We start from the raw sequence: 15,658 nt of genomic DNA on the forward strand, positions 1-15,658 counted from the left end.
CTGAAACCTATCCCATAAGAGGGCCTAGCAAATTTTAAGTCTCACGGGGCCAAATCAAACCCTTTTAGATTATAATATACTTAACTCCTACCAAATGTGTTGTCTGCCACATTCTTTCAACTATACATACACACATATATACATACATACACACATACAATATAAATGCATATATTCATACACATTTATACAGACACATACACACAACATGCATAGATATCTTCTTTATATATAAAAGTGAAGTTGTGTGTCTGTCTCCTACGATTTAGATTCCTAACTACTCCCACATTTTGCAGTGCAGTTTAACCAAAACCGGGTATCTTATAGTCGTGATTCATATCGAGCCCTTCTGGGTATTAGCGCGCATCTACGATGAGTCTAAGATTTAAAAAAAAATTTACCATCATTTTTTTCCATTTTAATGCATTTTTTTCGCTATTATATAAGGGAAGTAACTCCCTAAAAATGTCTACGATGAGTCAACGATTTAAAAAAAAATTTACCATCATTTTCCCCCATTTTTTTTGCTATTTTTTGGCTATAACTCTCTAAAAATGCTTATATAGTTATTTCCCTTACAAACCCGAGCAACGCCGGGTGATACTGCTAGTATATATATATATGGTGTTATAGACACTCTTTCTAGTAATATATTTCCACCCCAAAGTATTTGGTTTGAAGCTTCGTAGTCCACTGGTGAATAAAGGCAAAAGAAAAGCAAAGAAGGTTGAATGCATGTTGAGTTGAGATTCAATGTCAGTGTGTCACGGTTAGCAGTGTGGGCACAGATGAAGTCCTTTGCAAAATCACACGGTACAATAAAGGATCATACACACTCATGCACATACATACTTATAAACACACACACACACACACACATATACATATATATATATACATACATATGTACATATATATATATATATATATATATAATATATATATATATATATATAATATATGTAGCAGTATATTGGATATATTATCCCATGGTGGGTTGAATTTTCAACCCCTATCTCATTTTATATATATATAATATATGTACATAAATATATATATATATATATATATATACATATATATATATACATATACTTACATATATTTATATACATACACACATACATATACACACATATTTATATACATACACATACACATATATAGATATTTATATATATACATATATATAGATATATATTTATATACCTACATATATAGATATGTATTTATACAAATACATATATAGATATGCATATATATACATACACATATATATATATATATATATATTTATATACATACATATATATATATATATATATATACACACAAATATATATATATATATATATCTATATATATATACGTATATATATTAATATGTATATGTGTGTATCAATTGCAAATAGATGATAATGTATATCTAAGCAATATATATCATTTGAATTAATTATTTGAACATAAACAGTATAGGAAAGATAAAAATCAATGTTCCTACATCCCAGTAAATTTTATTCCAAATGCCGCACATCTTGTGTTTAGGCTCCAGTGTATAAGGAAAAGAAATATATGTACAGAAGGAAGATGGGGTAGAGAAGAAGGGGCCTCTTCTGTTGTAACTCTTGAACACAGAGGAGGGAACCAGCACTGTAAGCGGCCCACACAACACCAATGAACTGAAACGAAAAAAAGGAAAAAAAAAAGGAAAAGGAGTTAGAAGATTAATGACTTTAATAATATTTAATAAAAGAAATCTATATATATAAAGCTGAAGTTGTCTGTGCGTGTGGCAGGTTTGGTAGCCTTCAACTAACACTATCTCCTCTGAGGCCCTGCGGCACAAGTTGACCAAAATTGAGAGGATGATAGAAGAAGGCTTGCTCTCCCTTCCGTAGAAGATAAAATTCACATCGAACCATGTTAACACCAAAAATTATTTACATCAAAAAGGTGCTCTTTTTCCTATGAAAATCCCTATTTTTTACGATTTTTTGACTGCTGTGTCACCATTTTTTGGTGTATTTCAACCAGAAAAAAATGTTCACTTAAAGAGAATAACAAGCTACATAATGCAAAATTTTTACTTTTCAAAAATTCCAATTCTAAAGGGCCGAAACAAACCCGAGCAACATGGGGCGATACTTCTAGTAAATATAGTAAAATGTAATAAGGCTTGTACTTTATTTCAGAATATATCATCATCATCATTGTTTAATGTCCATTTTCCATGCTGAGGTCTGGAGAGCCAGTGGCTGCACCAGTCTCCAATCTGATCTGGCAATGTTTCTACAGCTGGATGCCCTTCCTAATGCCAACCAAGTATAGCGGGTACTTTTTACGTGCCACTGGCACAGGAGGCAGTCAGGCGGGCTTGGCATTGATCATGTTTGAATAGTGCTTTTAATGTGCTACCGGCATGGGAACCAGTTATGGTGTACTGGCCACAGCTATGATCTTGGTTTTACTTGACTCAACAGGTCTTCTCAAGCGTATCATATCACCTGACGTATCAGGGGTACTCTTAACTGGGCCAGACATGCAGTTAAATATATGTCCGGTCATAGAGTGACCAATGGTTCCACGTTGTTGTTGTTTGTTTATTTTTGAGCCATGCCTGGATCATAAGGGCCAGGATGAGACCCTAGTCCATCGCAGGTGAGCTGCTAGAGGCAGGAAGAAAGAGTAAGAGAAAGTTGTGGCAAAAGAGTCAGCAGAAGTTCACCATTGTCTTCTGCCGGAGCCGCATGGGGCTTAGGTGTTTTTGCTCATAAATACATACATCGCCTGGTCTGAGATTTGAACCTTCGATCCCTTGACCGCAAGTTCGCTGCTCTAACCACTAGGCCAGTTGCCTCCACCAGATTCCAATGGGTGTGGGCATATGACCTCTCTTCTACCATATATCGTTTAAATTTGCATATGAAATTAGAAAAACTTGCTGAGTTTTTTTTTTTAATTTGGGGAAAATAAAAGCAATTTGTTTTCTAAGGGTATCATCATATTCATTGTTTAACGTCCGCTTTCCATGCTAGCATGGGTTGGACGATTTTGACTGAGGGCTGGCGAACCACATGGCTGCACCACGCTCCAATCTTGATTTGGCAGACTTTCTACAGCTGGATGCCCAATACTTTGTTTTCAAGAAATGGAAAAACCCCACCAAAAACAAAAAAAAACCCAAAAAACAAAAGAACAAGAACCAATGTGAAGATAAGTAAAACATTCTTACTTTAAAGACTGTACTGACAAGTGGCAAAGAATGAACAACTGGCATTATGGAGGCCATAATAACAAGCGGTAAAACGGAATATCCTATCACACCCAAACACTGTGAATAAGTTACCTGGAAGAAGAGAGAAAGAAAGGTTTTAAAATTGATCCAACAATTAAATATTTGGACACTAAAACTTCTTCAAAGAAAAATATCACTTGTTGATGTAATTTTGGCAAAATAGCTGATATTCTTGCAGAAAATGGTTTTGTGCCAAGCATACTTAAAGAAACCAATAATATGCAGTTGATTGCTCTTTTAAATGCCAAAAAATCTTATTATTTTATTTAAAATTTTTTTTACTTGCTTCAGTCATTTGACTGTGGCCATGCTGGAGCACTGCCTTAGTACTTATTCTCCCAGTCTCTTTTGCTGAACTGCTAAATTACAGGGACGTAAACACACCAGCATCAGTCGTCAAGCGATGTTGGTGGGGACAAACACAGACACACACACACGCACACACATATATATATGACGGGCTTCTTTCAATTTCTGTCTACCAAATCCACCCACAAGGCTATAGTAGAAGACACTTGCCCAAGGTGCCACACAGTGAGACTGAACCCGGGACCATGTGGTTGGAAAGCAAGCTACTTACCACACAGCCACTCCTGTGCGTATTTTGTTAAACTAATGATAAATGCTTTTATTGTTACACAAACAAATTCTGCTGCAATTCAGAACTTTCCAAGATTTAGCTTAGACTAATACTTATGTAGAGACAATCAATATTTTTATATTTTGTATTGGTTTTTGATTGATTATGAGATAAACAAACATCATTGGGTAAAAAAAAAAAATCAATTTAATTTCAACTTAACTTAATTTTCAAATAGTTTTTTAAAATTTTCCAGTTAACTCTTTTGTTACCATATTTCTGTTGAGAAACACTGGCCTGTGTTTCAATTAATTTGGGACAAACACAGACACACAAACTTACGGGCTTCTTTCAGTTTCCATCTACCAAATCCACTCATAAGGCTTTGGTCGGCCCAAGGCTATAGTAAAAGACACTTGCCATGCAGTGAGACTGAACCCGGGACCATGTGGTTCGTAAGCAAGTTACTTACCACACAGCCACTCTTTTCTCAAGCAGTTAAGGTTGTTTTTCTTTTTTTTTGGTTTATATATTTCCTGTTATAATGACTCAAATTGATTCTTTGAATCATTCATTCTAAACATACTCAAAAACTTTCCAGCTACCATTTCTGTTACAAAGATCTTTGCATAGATTTAGTTTTGCAAGAAACATTTAAAGTTGGTATAATCTTCACTTACTTCTCCCCCAAGAACTCTTGCCAATGTGAAAACAATCAGAGATCCAAACACCCATATAGTAATGATCCAGGAAACAACCTGTAATAATAATAATAATAATAATAGGAAACCAGACATAGTGTAAATTGAGAAAGAAAGCAAATGACGCCGGATCATAGATATAGCATGCCCAGCTGACAATAAGTTATACGATAAGGAAGAAAGAAAAGTTGATAGATATGACAAGTTAGCTGAGCAATTATTCTGTGCTGATGAAGGGAAATAACCCAGAAATCATGATACACAGATGTTGTTTTGAGCTGAGTGAGGGTGCTAGATTCCCTTGTTCGAAAATGTAAGGACACAGATCGTGTCGTAGAGCCAGCTGGAGACGATGACTTCTGGGGCTAAATTACAGCAACATTAGTCCTAAACCAGGACTGCCATGTTATGTTGGCAAACAATCTTTACTACAAAGTACTGTCGCTGAATATCTCACATTGTGAGATTTAAAAACAGTAATTTTCTAAGAACATTTTTGTTCTGATTTTGGATTTTTAGTTTCAAATATCAAAACTGAGGAAAAGAAAAGAAAGAAAAAAACTGAAATAACATCTTAGACTTGATTATTGAAATGAGATGAAATTTCATTCTTCAAATTTACAAATCTGAAAACATTTTCAAAAACTTATATTGAAAAATCAAATTGAAATCACTAATTTGAATTTCAAATTGTCATTCAGTTTTTTAAAAACTCCAATTAAAAATTAAATTTTAATCAATTTTTTTCTGTTTTTCATAAAAATTTCAGATTATGAAAATCTTTTGAATTTTCAACCAGAAAACCCCACAGAACTTCCACACCTGGTCAACACAAAAGCTTATATTTTGAAACTAAAAGATAAAGAAATTGTTGTGTACTTACTCTGAACTGACCATAGAGAGAAACCAATGAATAAAGGAGAATCACGACAAGGGGACCCCAAAAGTCAGGGTTATCTCGTACGATTTTCCTGTTAAATCCCAGCTGTGGAAGTGGAAACATCACACACCTCAGTTTGTAATAAATGTCTTTTATGTCGATATCCAACTCTTCTCTGGTAAAAAGATTAAAAAAGAAATTATTTAGATAATTAACTGAGTTTCAGCAACATAAATAAAACGATGAAGCTAGTAATTAAATTGGAAGTATTGGGTTGTCCGGAAAGTTTGTGCTGATTTTTAAAGGAAAGTAAAAGGTCAATAAATTCTTGCCTTTACATTTTTAATCAACCAAATATGAACCATTTTCTTGCACAATGCGTCTCCATCTTTCCTTTAACTTGAAAATACCCTCTTCCCAGAATTGAGGTGGTTTCATGGCAAAGAATTCATCAACGTATCTTTTTACGTCATCCAAGCAATTGAAATTTTTACCATTAAGACAATTCTGCAGAGACCTGAATAAGTGGAAATCCGAAGGAGCAATATCTGGTGAATATGGAGGGTGGAGTAACACATCTCAGCTGAGCTGCAGCAATTTTTGTCTGGTTCCCAAAGCATCAAGTGCCGAAAATGAACTTTCTTATCTTCCATTTTAAAGGGTTACAGAATTAACACAGGTTATAGGAACATAAATCTTCTTCCCCGAAAAGATAGCTTAAACTGTGCTCTAAATGGAGGTGTAGTCAAATCCTATTTTCTGGACTCAACCATGTTCTAAAATAAGTCGAAAGGTAAGCTACTATAAATCGGCACAAACTTTCCGGACAACCCAATAATTAAGCAACATCACAGCTTGTTTTTTTTTACTCTTTTACTTGACTGTGGCCATGCTGGAGCACCGCCTTTAGTTGAGCAAATCGATCCCAGGAGTTATTCTTTGTAAGCCTAGTACTTATTCTATCAGTCTCTTTTGCCTAACTGCTAAGTTATGGGGGACGTAAACACACCAGCATCGGTTGTCAAGTGATATTGGGGGGACAAACACAGACACACAAACACACACATATATATGTATACATATATACGACAGGCTTCTTTCAGTTTTCATCTACCAAATCCACTCAAAAAGCTTTGGTTGGCCCGAGGCTATAGTAGAAGACACTTGCCCAAGGTGCCACGCAATGGGACTGAACCCGGAACCATGTGGTTGGTAAGCAAGCTACTTACCACACAGCCACTCCTGCGCCTATGAAGATTGTTCATCCTTAACACTAGAAACCAAGGAGCTTAAACTTATAGAAGAAGAGTAAAATGCATTTATGCCTTAGAGAGGCTTATTGTCTGGTGATAAGAGGACAGCCATGGATTGTTCTCATCCCTCATTACATATAATCTATCTAAGATACATCTATATGTAATGTATGGAGGTGCAATGGCCCAGTGGTTAGAGCAGTGGAATCGCGGTTTCAATTCCCAGACCAGGCGTTGTGAGTGTTTAGGGAGCAAAAACACCTATAGCTCCACGAGGCTCCAGCAGGGTGTGGTGGCGATCCCTGCTGTACTCTTTCACCGCAACTTTCTCTCACTCTTTCTTCTGTTGGCCTGCTTCCTTAGCCAGCGGGGTGGCATAATTTGAAGGCTAAAACAATGCAAAGTGCATTGTGACAAGCGATGTGTAGCAACATCTGATAGCCTGGTCGGTCACGTGTCTATATGTAACGTATCTGTTTCTCTCCACACACATACACCATCATCATCATTTAATGTCTGTTTTCTATGCCGGTATTGGTTTGATGGTTTGACAGGCACTGGCCAGTTGAAGAGCTACCTGGGCTCAGTGGTTAGAGCATCGAGCATAGGATCGTGAGGTTGTGAGTTCGGATCCCGGACTGGCTGCGTGCTGCGTACTTGAGCAAGACACTTTATTTCACGTTGCTCCAGTTCACTCAGCTGTAGAGATGAGTTGCGACGTCACAGGTGCCAAGCTGTATCGGCCTTTGCCTTTCCCTTGTATAACACTGGTGGCGTGGAGAGGGGAGGCCGGTATGCATGGGTGACTGCTGGTCTTCCATAAAACAACCTTGCCCAGACTTGCACCTGGGAGGGTAACTTTCTAGGTGCAATCTCACAGTCATTCATGACCGAAGGGGCTCTCAGTCTATGGCTGGATGCCCTTCCTAATGCCAACCACTTTACAGAGTGTACTGGGTGCTTTTATGCAGTACCAGCACAGATGCTTTTACATGGCGCTTTTTACATGGCACCAGCACCCATGAACCTACAAGATTAGGAACGCTCAGCTGAAGAGGGATACAGGAGACAAGCCTGTATGCAAGGACAATCACCTGTATATAATCTCTCTCTCTCTCTATATATATATATATTATAGTGGAGTAGGCTGGTTTATGGGGTCACCTTGGGTTTCTTGCTCTTAGTCTTATGGTGTATCTTCAGGCCCCAAACACTACTGGCCTGAGACCTCTTTAAAATATGGAGGGGGAAATGCCTCGTTTTTAAGAGTAAAGCCATTGGTGATTATCTCCCTTTGCCATTGTCCATTGATCTTTGGCTGTGCTGCCATCTTGCGGTCACCAAAGCACCACGAATGTAAATGATTGTCTCCCTTCTTGCCTTGGCTATTGCTTTCCAGCTGTGGTGCTGCCATGCGGCTTCCAAAAGTCCAACAGGAATTTTCTAAAATGCAGGCATGGCCTGAAAATCTCCGTCCTGGCGTTCAGGTTGCCCCCTGGCATGAGTGAGTCTTTAAGGATCTATATATAAATTCATATACATTTTAAATGTGCAGGCATGGCCATAATTACAAAGTTCACTTTGTAATCACATAGTTTCAGGTTCCAACCCAGTGTGTGGAACTGTGGGCCAATTTCATCTACTCTTCTACGTTAACTGTGGCCTGACCAAAACCTTGTAAGGATCAAAGGATCTTTTCAGTTTGAACGGCAGTTTTTCCTAGCGGTTGTCATATGAAACTGTCACCCATAATCATGACCCTAGTATCGATCTATTGCATTTCAATCTGTTTTAGGGTTAGGGTTATGGGTGGGGGGAAGGGTATCTTTTTTTTCTTCAGAAATGTAAATAAACCCAATCCGTTTCTTAAACGAGGGACATATTCATACAGCACAGAATGTTTTCACCTCAATAGACGTCATTGATTGGTTGAAATTGCAGAAATTGAAGAAAAAAAACCCAACAAATATCTTACAAACCATAAAATTTTCTCAATAAAGCCAAGAGAAAAAGATGTTTTATAAACACATTCTACCAGTATATGAAGTTTAAAAGTGTTTAGTTACGTGGAAATTATTTTTTTAAAACTGCTGTTCAAACTGAAAAGATCCCGATTAAATAATAAAACAAAATAACAACTCAACAACACCTGAATGACAAAACTTACAGGAGTGGCTTCTGCACGGCATTCTCATCAACATCCTCTTCAAGTAACCACTGGAAGCCATTATTTTCAAGGAGACTTCCAGCAATGCCTCGGTTGCGGACGCCATAGGGTGATGGTAAGTTGCTTGTCTCTTTTTCATTTCCAACAATTGCGCCTTCAAGTGAAGATTGGTCTAAATAGAATTAAAGAAATGAAATTGGATAACAAATAATAATAAAATAATTATAAAAAAAACACATCCAAATATGTCAGGAAAAGCTTTAAGCAGATTTTTCTATCCCATTCATTCGCACACCATAAATCACCTTACAGTGGAGGTGCAATGGCCCAGTGGTCAGGGCAGCGGACTCGCGGTCATAGGATCGTGGTTTCGATTCCCAGACCGGGCGTTGTGAGTGTTTATTGAGCGAAAACACCTAAAGCTCCATGAGGCTCTGGCAAGGGATGGTGGTGATCCCTGCTGTACTCTTTCACCACAACTTTCTCTCACTCTTACTTCCTGTTTCTGTTGTACCTGTACTTCAAAGGGCCGGCCTTGTCACTCTCTGTGTCACGCTGAATATCCCCGAGAACTACGTTAAGGGTACACGTGTCTGTGGAGTGCTCAGCCACTTACACGTTAATTTCACGAGCAGGCTGTTCCGTTGATTTGGATCAACCGGAACCCTCATCATCGTAACTGACGGAGTGCTTCCATAAAGCACCTCACAACCATTTTGGATGAAGATCCCTGTTATATTACAAAGCTGTAGGCACACAGAGAAAACTAGTAAGTTACATAGCAATCCAGTTCTAGCAATGACCAAGATGATAACTAAGAAAAAAGGTGAGGGAGCAATAAGGGCAACGAAAAGTAGATAAACTAGTTTGTGGATGAGAAAGTTGTGGGAAAGATGCTGAAGGTAGTGGGAAGTAAGGGTGTTAAGAAAATAACAGAGCTTCTTAAGCTGGTGGTGAAAGAAGCCTGTATTCCTGTAGCCTGAGAATTAAGGGCTGTCAATCCTTTGTGCAACAGGAATGGGGATTCCTTTCCCTTTGGTTGGTTGGTTAACAATTAAGTTACTGGAAGATGGAATTAAGATATTCATTTCAACTCTAGGCACAAGGCTTGAAATTTTTGAGGGATGGGGGCCAGTTGATTAGATCGACTCCAGTACGCAACTGGTACTTAATTTATCGACCCTTTTGTTAATCTATTTCTTCTGAAATATGATCACTTTGTTGCAATTAATTTATAAATAATTAAAGAATTTAGTAAAATAATTTTATCCCTATTAAGCTGGTGTTTGGAACTTAAATTAACACGAAGCTTTAATTTGGATCACTTTAAAAGAGTAAGGTTGTTTCACGCAACTAGAGACAGTTTTAGGTAGGGTGGCATAAAAAAGGGTTAAGTAATGGGGCCAATATATTTAAGCTTAAGATGTGTACATAGCGAAGGCTGCAGGTAAAGGGAGAGTTGACTAGGATCTTGGGTAAGTTGAGGAACCATTTTATCACCTAAGAGCCCTGTTGAATGCAGATAAAAGGTAGATAAAAACTTAATGATGTTGACTAGAGTAAGATGTGTATGGAACTGAGTGGTGTATGAAGGAGAAGAGGAAGACTCACTGGAAGTGAAGGGAAATGTGTGAAGGGTAAAGACCCCCTTCAGGGATGAATGACCATAGAATTGCACCTAGAGAGTTCTCCTCTGAGGCACAAGTCCAGACAAGGTTGTTTATAGAAGACCAGCAGTTGCTCATGCATACCAGCCTCCCCTTCTCCATGCCACTGATGTTACCCAAGGGAAAGGCAAAGGGGCCGATACAGCTTGGCACCAGTGATGTCGCAACTCATTTCTGCAGCTGAGTGAACTGGAGCAATGTGAAATAAAGTGTCTTGCTCAAAAACACAACACGCAGCCCGATCCAGGATTCGAACTCATTACCTCATGATTGTATGCCCAACACTCTAACCACTGAGCCATGTGCCTCCATGGGAAATGTGTAAGTTGTAAGTATATGAAGTGCCATAATTTAGAGGTGTGAAATATGAGTAATGAAGTGCCATAATTTAGAGGTGTGAAATATGGGTAATGAAGTGCCATAATTTACAGGTGTGAAATATAGGTAATGAATGCAGAGCAGCAACAGAAGAGTTAGTTACATTTGTGATCTAATTGTGCTGGAGGTGGTTGTAATGAAAGTGTTCCAGCTAGAATAAGGATGACATGGGAGAAAGCTTAAGGAACTTCGTTTCTGTTAGCAACAAAAGGGTTTCTCTTTCTGTGTAGAAGGCACACAGTGAGAATATAAAATACATGCGAGAATAAAAAGTGACGAGCTAGCAGAAGCGTCAGCACGCCGGGCGAAATGCGTAGCCGTATTTCGTCTGTCGTTACGTTCTGAGTTCAAATTCCGCCGAGGTCGACTTTGCCTTTCATCCTTTTGGGGTCGATAAATTAAGTACCAGTTATGCACTGGGATCGATGTAATCGACTTAACCCCTTTGTCTGTCCTTGTTTGTCCTCTCTGTGTTTAGCTCCTTGTGGGTAGTAAAGAAATATATAAAACTAGCAGTATCGCCCGGCGTTGCTCGGGTTTGTAAGGGAAATAACTACATAAGCATTTTTAGAGAGTTACTTCCCTTATAAAACCCAAGCAAAAATCATTAAAAATGCGGAAAAATGATGGTAATTTTTAAAAAAATCGTAGACTCATCGTAGACGCACGCTAATACCCAGAAGGGCTCGATATGAATGACGACTATAAGATATCTGCTTTTGGTTAAACTGCACCGCAAAATGTGGGAGTAGTTAGGAATCTAAATCGGAGGAGACAGATACACACACACAACTTTAGTTTTATATATAAAGATATGTGCTAGAAATGAGATGCAACATGACAGTGAGCTATGAGTACTGAATGTGAAAAATCTGTGGAGATGGCAGAATGTTAACCCTTTAGCATTCAGATTACTCAGAGAAATATAATACTTATTTATTCACATTGTTTTGGATTAATCATACGTTATCTCATTTGAAGCCCCTGCGGACAAACAAGATGATACATGATAAACTGGATCAAATGCAAAACTTGCAAAGTTGGCCATTTTATGATAATATCGAAAACTAAAAGTTTATTGATTGGTGAACTCGGCCAGGGCAGGCGCAAAGTTGGAGGGCAGAAGAAGCGCTACAAGGATAGTCTCAAGGTCTCTCTCAAAGACTTCTCCATCGGAACAGAGACCTGGGAGACACTTGCTGCCAACTGCTCATCCTGGCGCAGCGCAATCACCGTGGGAGCAGGGACAGCCGAGGAGGGACGGATTCGGTCAGCAGAGCAGAAACGTCAGATGCGTAAAGCCAGAGCCGCCTGCACCAGTAGCACGGCCCCTACCCACTTCTGCCCCACCTGTGGGAGGGGCTTCCTTGCCCGGATTGGCCTCACCAGCCACCTCCGGTCTCATGGCGCCAGTTCCATCAGATGATGTCAGTTGGTCATCTTCGAACCGAAGGACGAACATTATTATTAGTTTCTCAATCTAATAATACGACCGACTTCGGATACCGTCTCATATTTTAGAAATAACATATTTCTGATTTTGTTGATACAAAACTATAAATACAGGGGTGAGAGAGAGAGAGAGAGAGGGGGGGGAGAGGGAGAGAGAGAGGAGAGAGAGAGAGAGAGAGATAGAGAGACGCAATCGATTTAATCCACTTTCCGTAATTGACAAATAGTTATTATATCAATCCAGGAAGGAGGAACTAGTAACACTGGTCCCCACCCACCTCTCAGCGGTGATGTAAAATAAAGGAACGTGATTAATTAATTAATTACTCCGTGAATTTTATTTTGTCCGAAACTTTATATAGATTCCGTCAATCCAAACTAAATGAATTCTGACCGTAAGCGGAGTCAGTGCAGGAAGAATTCTTTAGCATATATAAATATATACATTGATGATAGGATATTATCAGTCATTAGCAGAACATGGGTGGAAGTGCGATGGGATAAAATAGAAAGCCAACAATAAAAATATAAATCATAAACAAATGGCGTAACTTCGGTATAGGTACCGGAAGTACCGGATACATTTCAAGAAAGTTTATATATATATATATATGGGGGGGGGGTTAGGGTTAGGGGGGGGGAGAAAAGGGTTTCTGTTATCTTCAGAAATGTAAACAAAGCCACTTACGGTACCTGTACCGAAGGATCGCCAAACAAATAAATAAAACTAGTAAACAACTAAAGAATTGTGTCATTTTCATAATAATGTTCGAAAAATGTGTGTCACATAGAGACACACAGTTTAGGTATATTAAATGTAAATACGGACAATAAATCGGCGATTTATATGCAATGGGATAGATAAAAGTAACATATGCGGTCATGAAATCGGGTGGGAACGGGGTATTTTAAACTGTCATTAGCGTATTATTGAACGATGGGTGAGAATATTTGTGAAAGGGTGACAGAACCAAAACAACGTCATAGGGTAAGAGATGTGGGTGTGTTAGGGACGACTTACTGGACGTCGTTACGAATTGAAACTCAGCATTTGATGCATGGAATTTATTGGAGTTGTCTAGCGGAGGTTTGGCGAGCAACGATTCGTGCATCTGTTTGGTATTTTGTTCCAACTGGTCGATGTCCAAGGCATAACTGTTTCCTGCTGATGTGGACTGGGCTGGAAGTTCGGCCATCTTTAACAGTTGAACATCAGTTTATTTGAAAGTTTCGTATTGAATCACATTAAAAATTAAACAAAACGCGTTTGTTTTGCTAATTAATTACCATTTCGTATATTAAATATATTTTGTAATATTTAATAAACTAATTTATTTGTTTATTTTGGGTTTTTTCTACGAAACTACGGTTTGTTAGAGTATATGTAAACGCGGGAAAAGTGAATCAGTGAAGAAGCTGTTAATGTGAGTTGATGTTTAATTAATTACTTTTGATCTCGTTAAAATTAATTTAAACTAATTATACGGCTTATGAAATATGCTTTCTGGGGCGGGGGAGAGTTCATATTAGATATTCTGTGTAGTGCAGTTTAGTGAAGCAATGTGAATTTATGCATGAAATGAAATATTTTTGTTTATTATTAACCTCAGCATGTTTGGGTTTCGGGTAAAATATACAAGACACAGTTTCCAAAATTAAAACCAAAATAGGGAAATAGTCAGAAAAAGGGAAATGAAGTCAGTAACTATATAAGACGTATGCGTCCCCAATTATCACGCCAGGGGCAGAGGCAGACCCAGATCCCTTTAAAAATCTAAGGATCCTTGGAATCATTTTTGCTTTCCTTCTTTAACAGTTTTATTTCTGACGCCAATAAACTTGGGTAATGGAATGTCGTGTAGTCCCGTATTCCCATTTCTAGAAAATTGGAACTTTATATGATATCAAAGCCATGCAAATCTCTGAAGTTGTCTGTGTATGGCAGGTTTGGTAGCCTTCAACTAACACTATCTCCTCCGAGACCCTGCGGCGCAAGTTGACCAAAATTGAGAGTATGATAGAAGAAGGCTTGCTCTTCCTTCCGTAGAAGAAAAAATTCAAATCGGACTATGTTAAGACAATTATTTACATCAAAAAGGTGCTTTTTTTCTATGAAAATCCCTATTTTTTACGATTTTTTGCCTCCTGTGTCACCATTTTTCGGTGTATTTTCAACCAGAAAAATGTTCACTTAAAGGAGAATAACAAGCTAGATAATGCAAAATTTTTACTTTTCAAAGATTCCAATTCTAAAGGGTCGAAACAAACCCGAGCAACGCCAGGCGATACTGCTAGTTATGTAATATTTTGAAGCGAAAGCTGGGACAGTTTATTAATTATGAGATCGCGAATGCAGTGTAAAAATCAAGATTTGTTGACCAGGCCTTGATATTGATTTTTCCTGACCACATACCATTAAGAATAGCAACGTACATTCTTATGTTATTAATCTCTTATTGTTTAAATTGAACTTTATTACTTCTACTCAGGTGTCAATAAGCTAACAATTAAGTTATTTATTATGTTTAAAAGAAAAAAAAAATGTGCTGATGGTTTTCTCTGGGCGACTGGCTGTGCGGTAGATGCTTCGGTCTACAGATGTTTATTGCAGCCTCACAGCCTTTTAGGATCGGGGTGGAATCCTGCTTTACGCCATATTTTATAACTTTTTTTTAGTTTTTGGAATTTTCAGAAATTTTTTGCGAATTTGTGTTCTACATACTGGAATTCATGCGATTTGTGCAAAAAAAAAAAAAAATGGCGCGTGATTTAAGGTGTATTTAGCTGTTATTTTTAGCACATCTCAGGACCACCTCATACCCTCATCGTTTGTCAGGCTGACGTGTTGAATGTTTTTCAATATCTTTCTTCCCATAAACACATTTAATGGTCTGTTGCTGGGATTTAAGTCAAATATTCGGACTGTCTGTATTTTAATGAAAAATTCGGAAAATCAACAACCAAAAAAAAAAAAAGCTTTCGAAAAATTAGAAAGATCTTTTTCAAAGTCGTCTGAATTCTATGTAAAATGCAAATTCGCAAAATTCTTCTGCAAATTCCAAAAAATATTAACAATTATAAGGGGTTATATGGCGTTCATTAAGCAGAATAAGTTTTATCATTGTCTCAGAAAAAATATTAACGACAAAACATTAATATATTTAATTCGAGAGGTTCATGGAAGGAACGCCTTCAGATTTGTTTTCAATTTGAGGGATCATCTATGTGGTCGCTTTTCCTGCTAGATATGACAACCAAATTAAACCCTATCCTTCAATATACGAT

General features: G+C 37.8%; 2 protein-coding genes across 3 annotated transcripts in view; one reads left to right on the forward strand and one right to left on the reverse strand.

Moving 5' to 3' along the window:
- Nucleotides 1–1,488: 1,488 nt before the first annotated feature.
- LOC115217230 (protein YIPF4) lies at nucleotides 1,489–13,581 on the reverse strand. Its single transcript, XM_029786871.2, has 6 exons — nucleotides 13,395–13,581; nucleotides 8,877–9,048; nucleotides 5,460–5,631; nucleotides 4,556–4,633; nucleotides 3,233–3,346; nucleotides 1,489–1,679 (listed from the first exon to the last, which is right to left on the reverse strand). Exons 1-6 carry the CDS (start codon nucleotides 13,567–13,569, stop codon nucleotides 1,542–1,544), a joined length of 849 nt encoding a protein of 282 aa, XP_029642731.1. The 5' UTR covers nucleotides 13,570–13,581; the 3' UTR covers nucleotides 1,489–1,541.
- A 134-nt stretch (nucleotides 13,582–13,715) lies between these two features.
- Nucleotides 13,716–15,658, forward strand: part of LOC115217460 (exonuclease 1) — a 34,518-nt gene continuing 32,575 nt past the window's right edge. For both annotated transcript variants that reach the window (XM_029787165.2, XM_036507082.1), the window contains exon 1: nucleotides 13,716–13,797. The gene's annotated coding sequence lies outside the window, so the exon portion shown is untranslated. The remainder of the gene's footprint in view (nucleotides 13,798–15,658) is intronic.

This window comes from Octopus sinensis, linkage group LG11 (assembly GCF_006345805.1).
Source record: "Octopus sinensis linkage group LG11, ASM634580v1, whole genome shotgun sequence".
Lineage (NCBI taxonomy): Eukaryota > Metazoa > Mollusca > Cephalopoda > Octopoda > Octopodidae > Octopus > Octopus sinensis.

Bases quoted from the DNA above. Each gene is read 5' to 3' on its own strand.
- LOC115217230 (XM_029786871.2), bottom strand. From the start codon at position 13,569: ATGGCCGAACTTCCAGCCCAGTCCACATCAGCAGGAAACAGTTATGCC. The intron at 5,632-8,876 runs GTAAGTTTTGTC...TCTTTTTACCAG, and splicing joins GCCGTGCAGAAGCCACTCCT to AGAAGAGTTGGATATCGACA. The intron at 1,680-3,232 runs GTAAGAATGTTT...TTTTCGTTTCAG, and splicing joins TTGTCAGTACAGTCTTTAAA to TTCATTGGTGTTGTGTGGGC.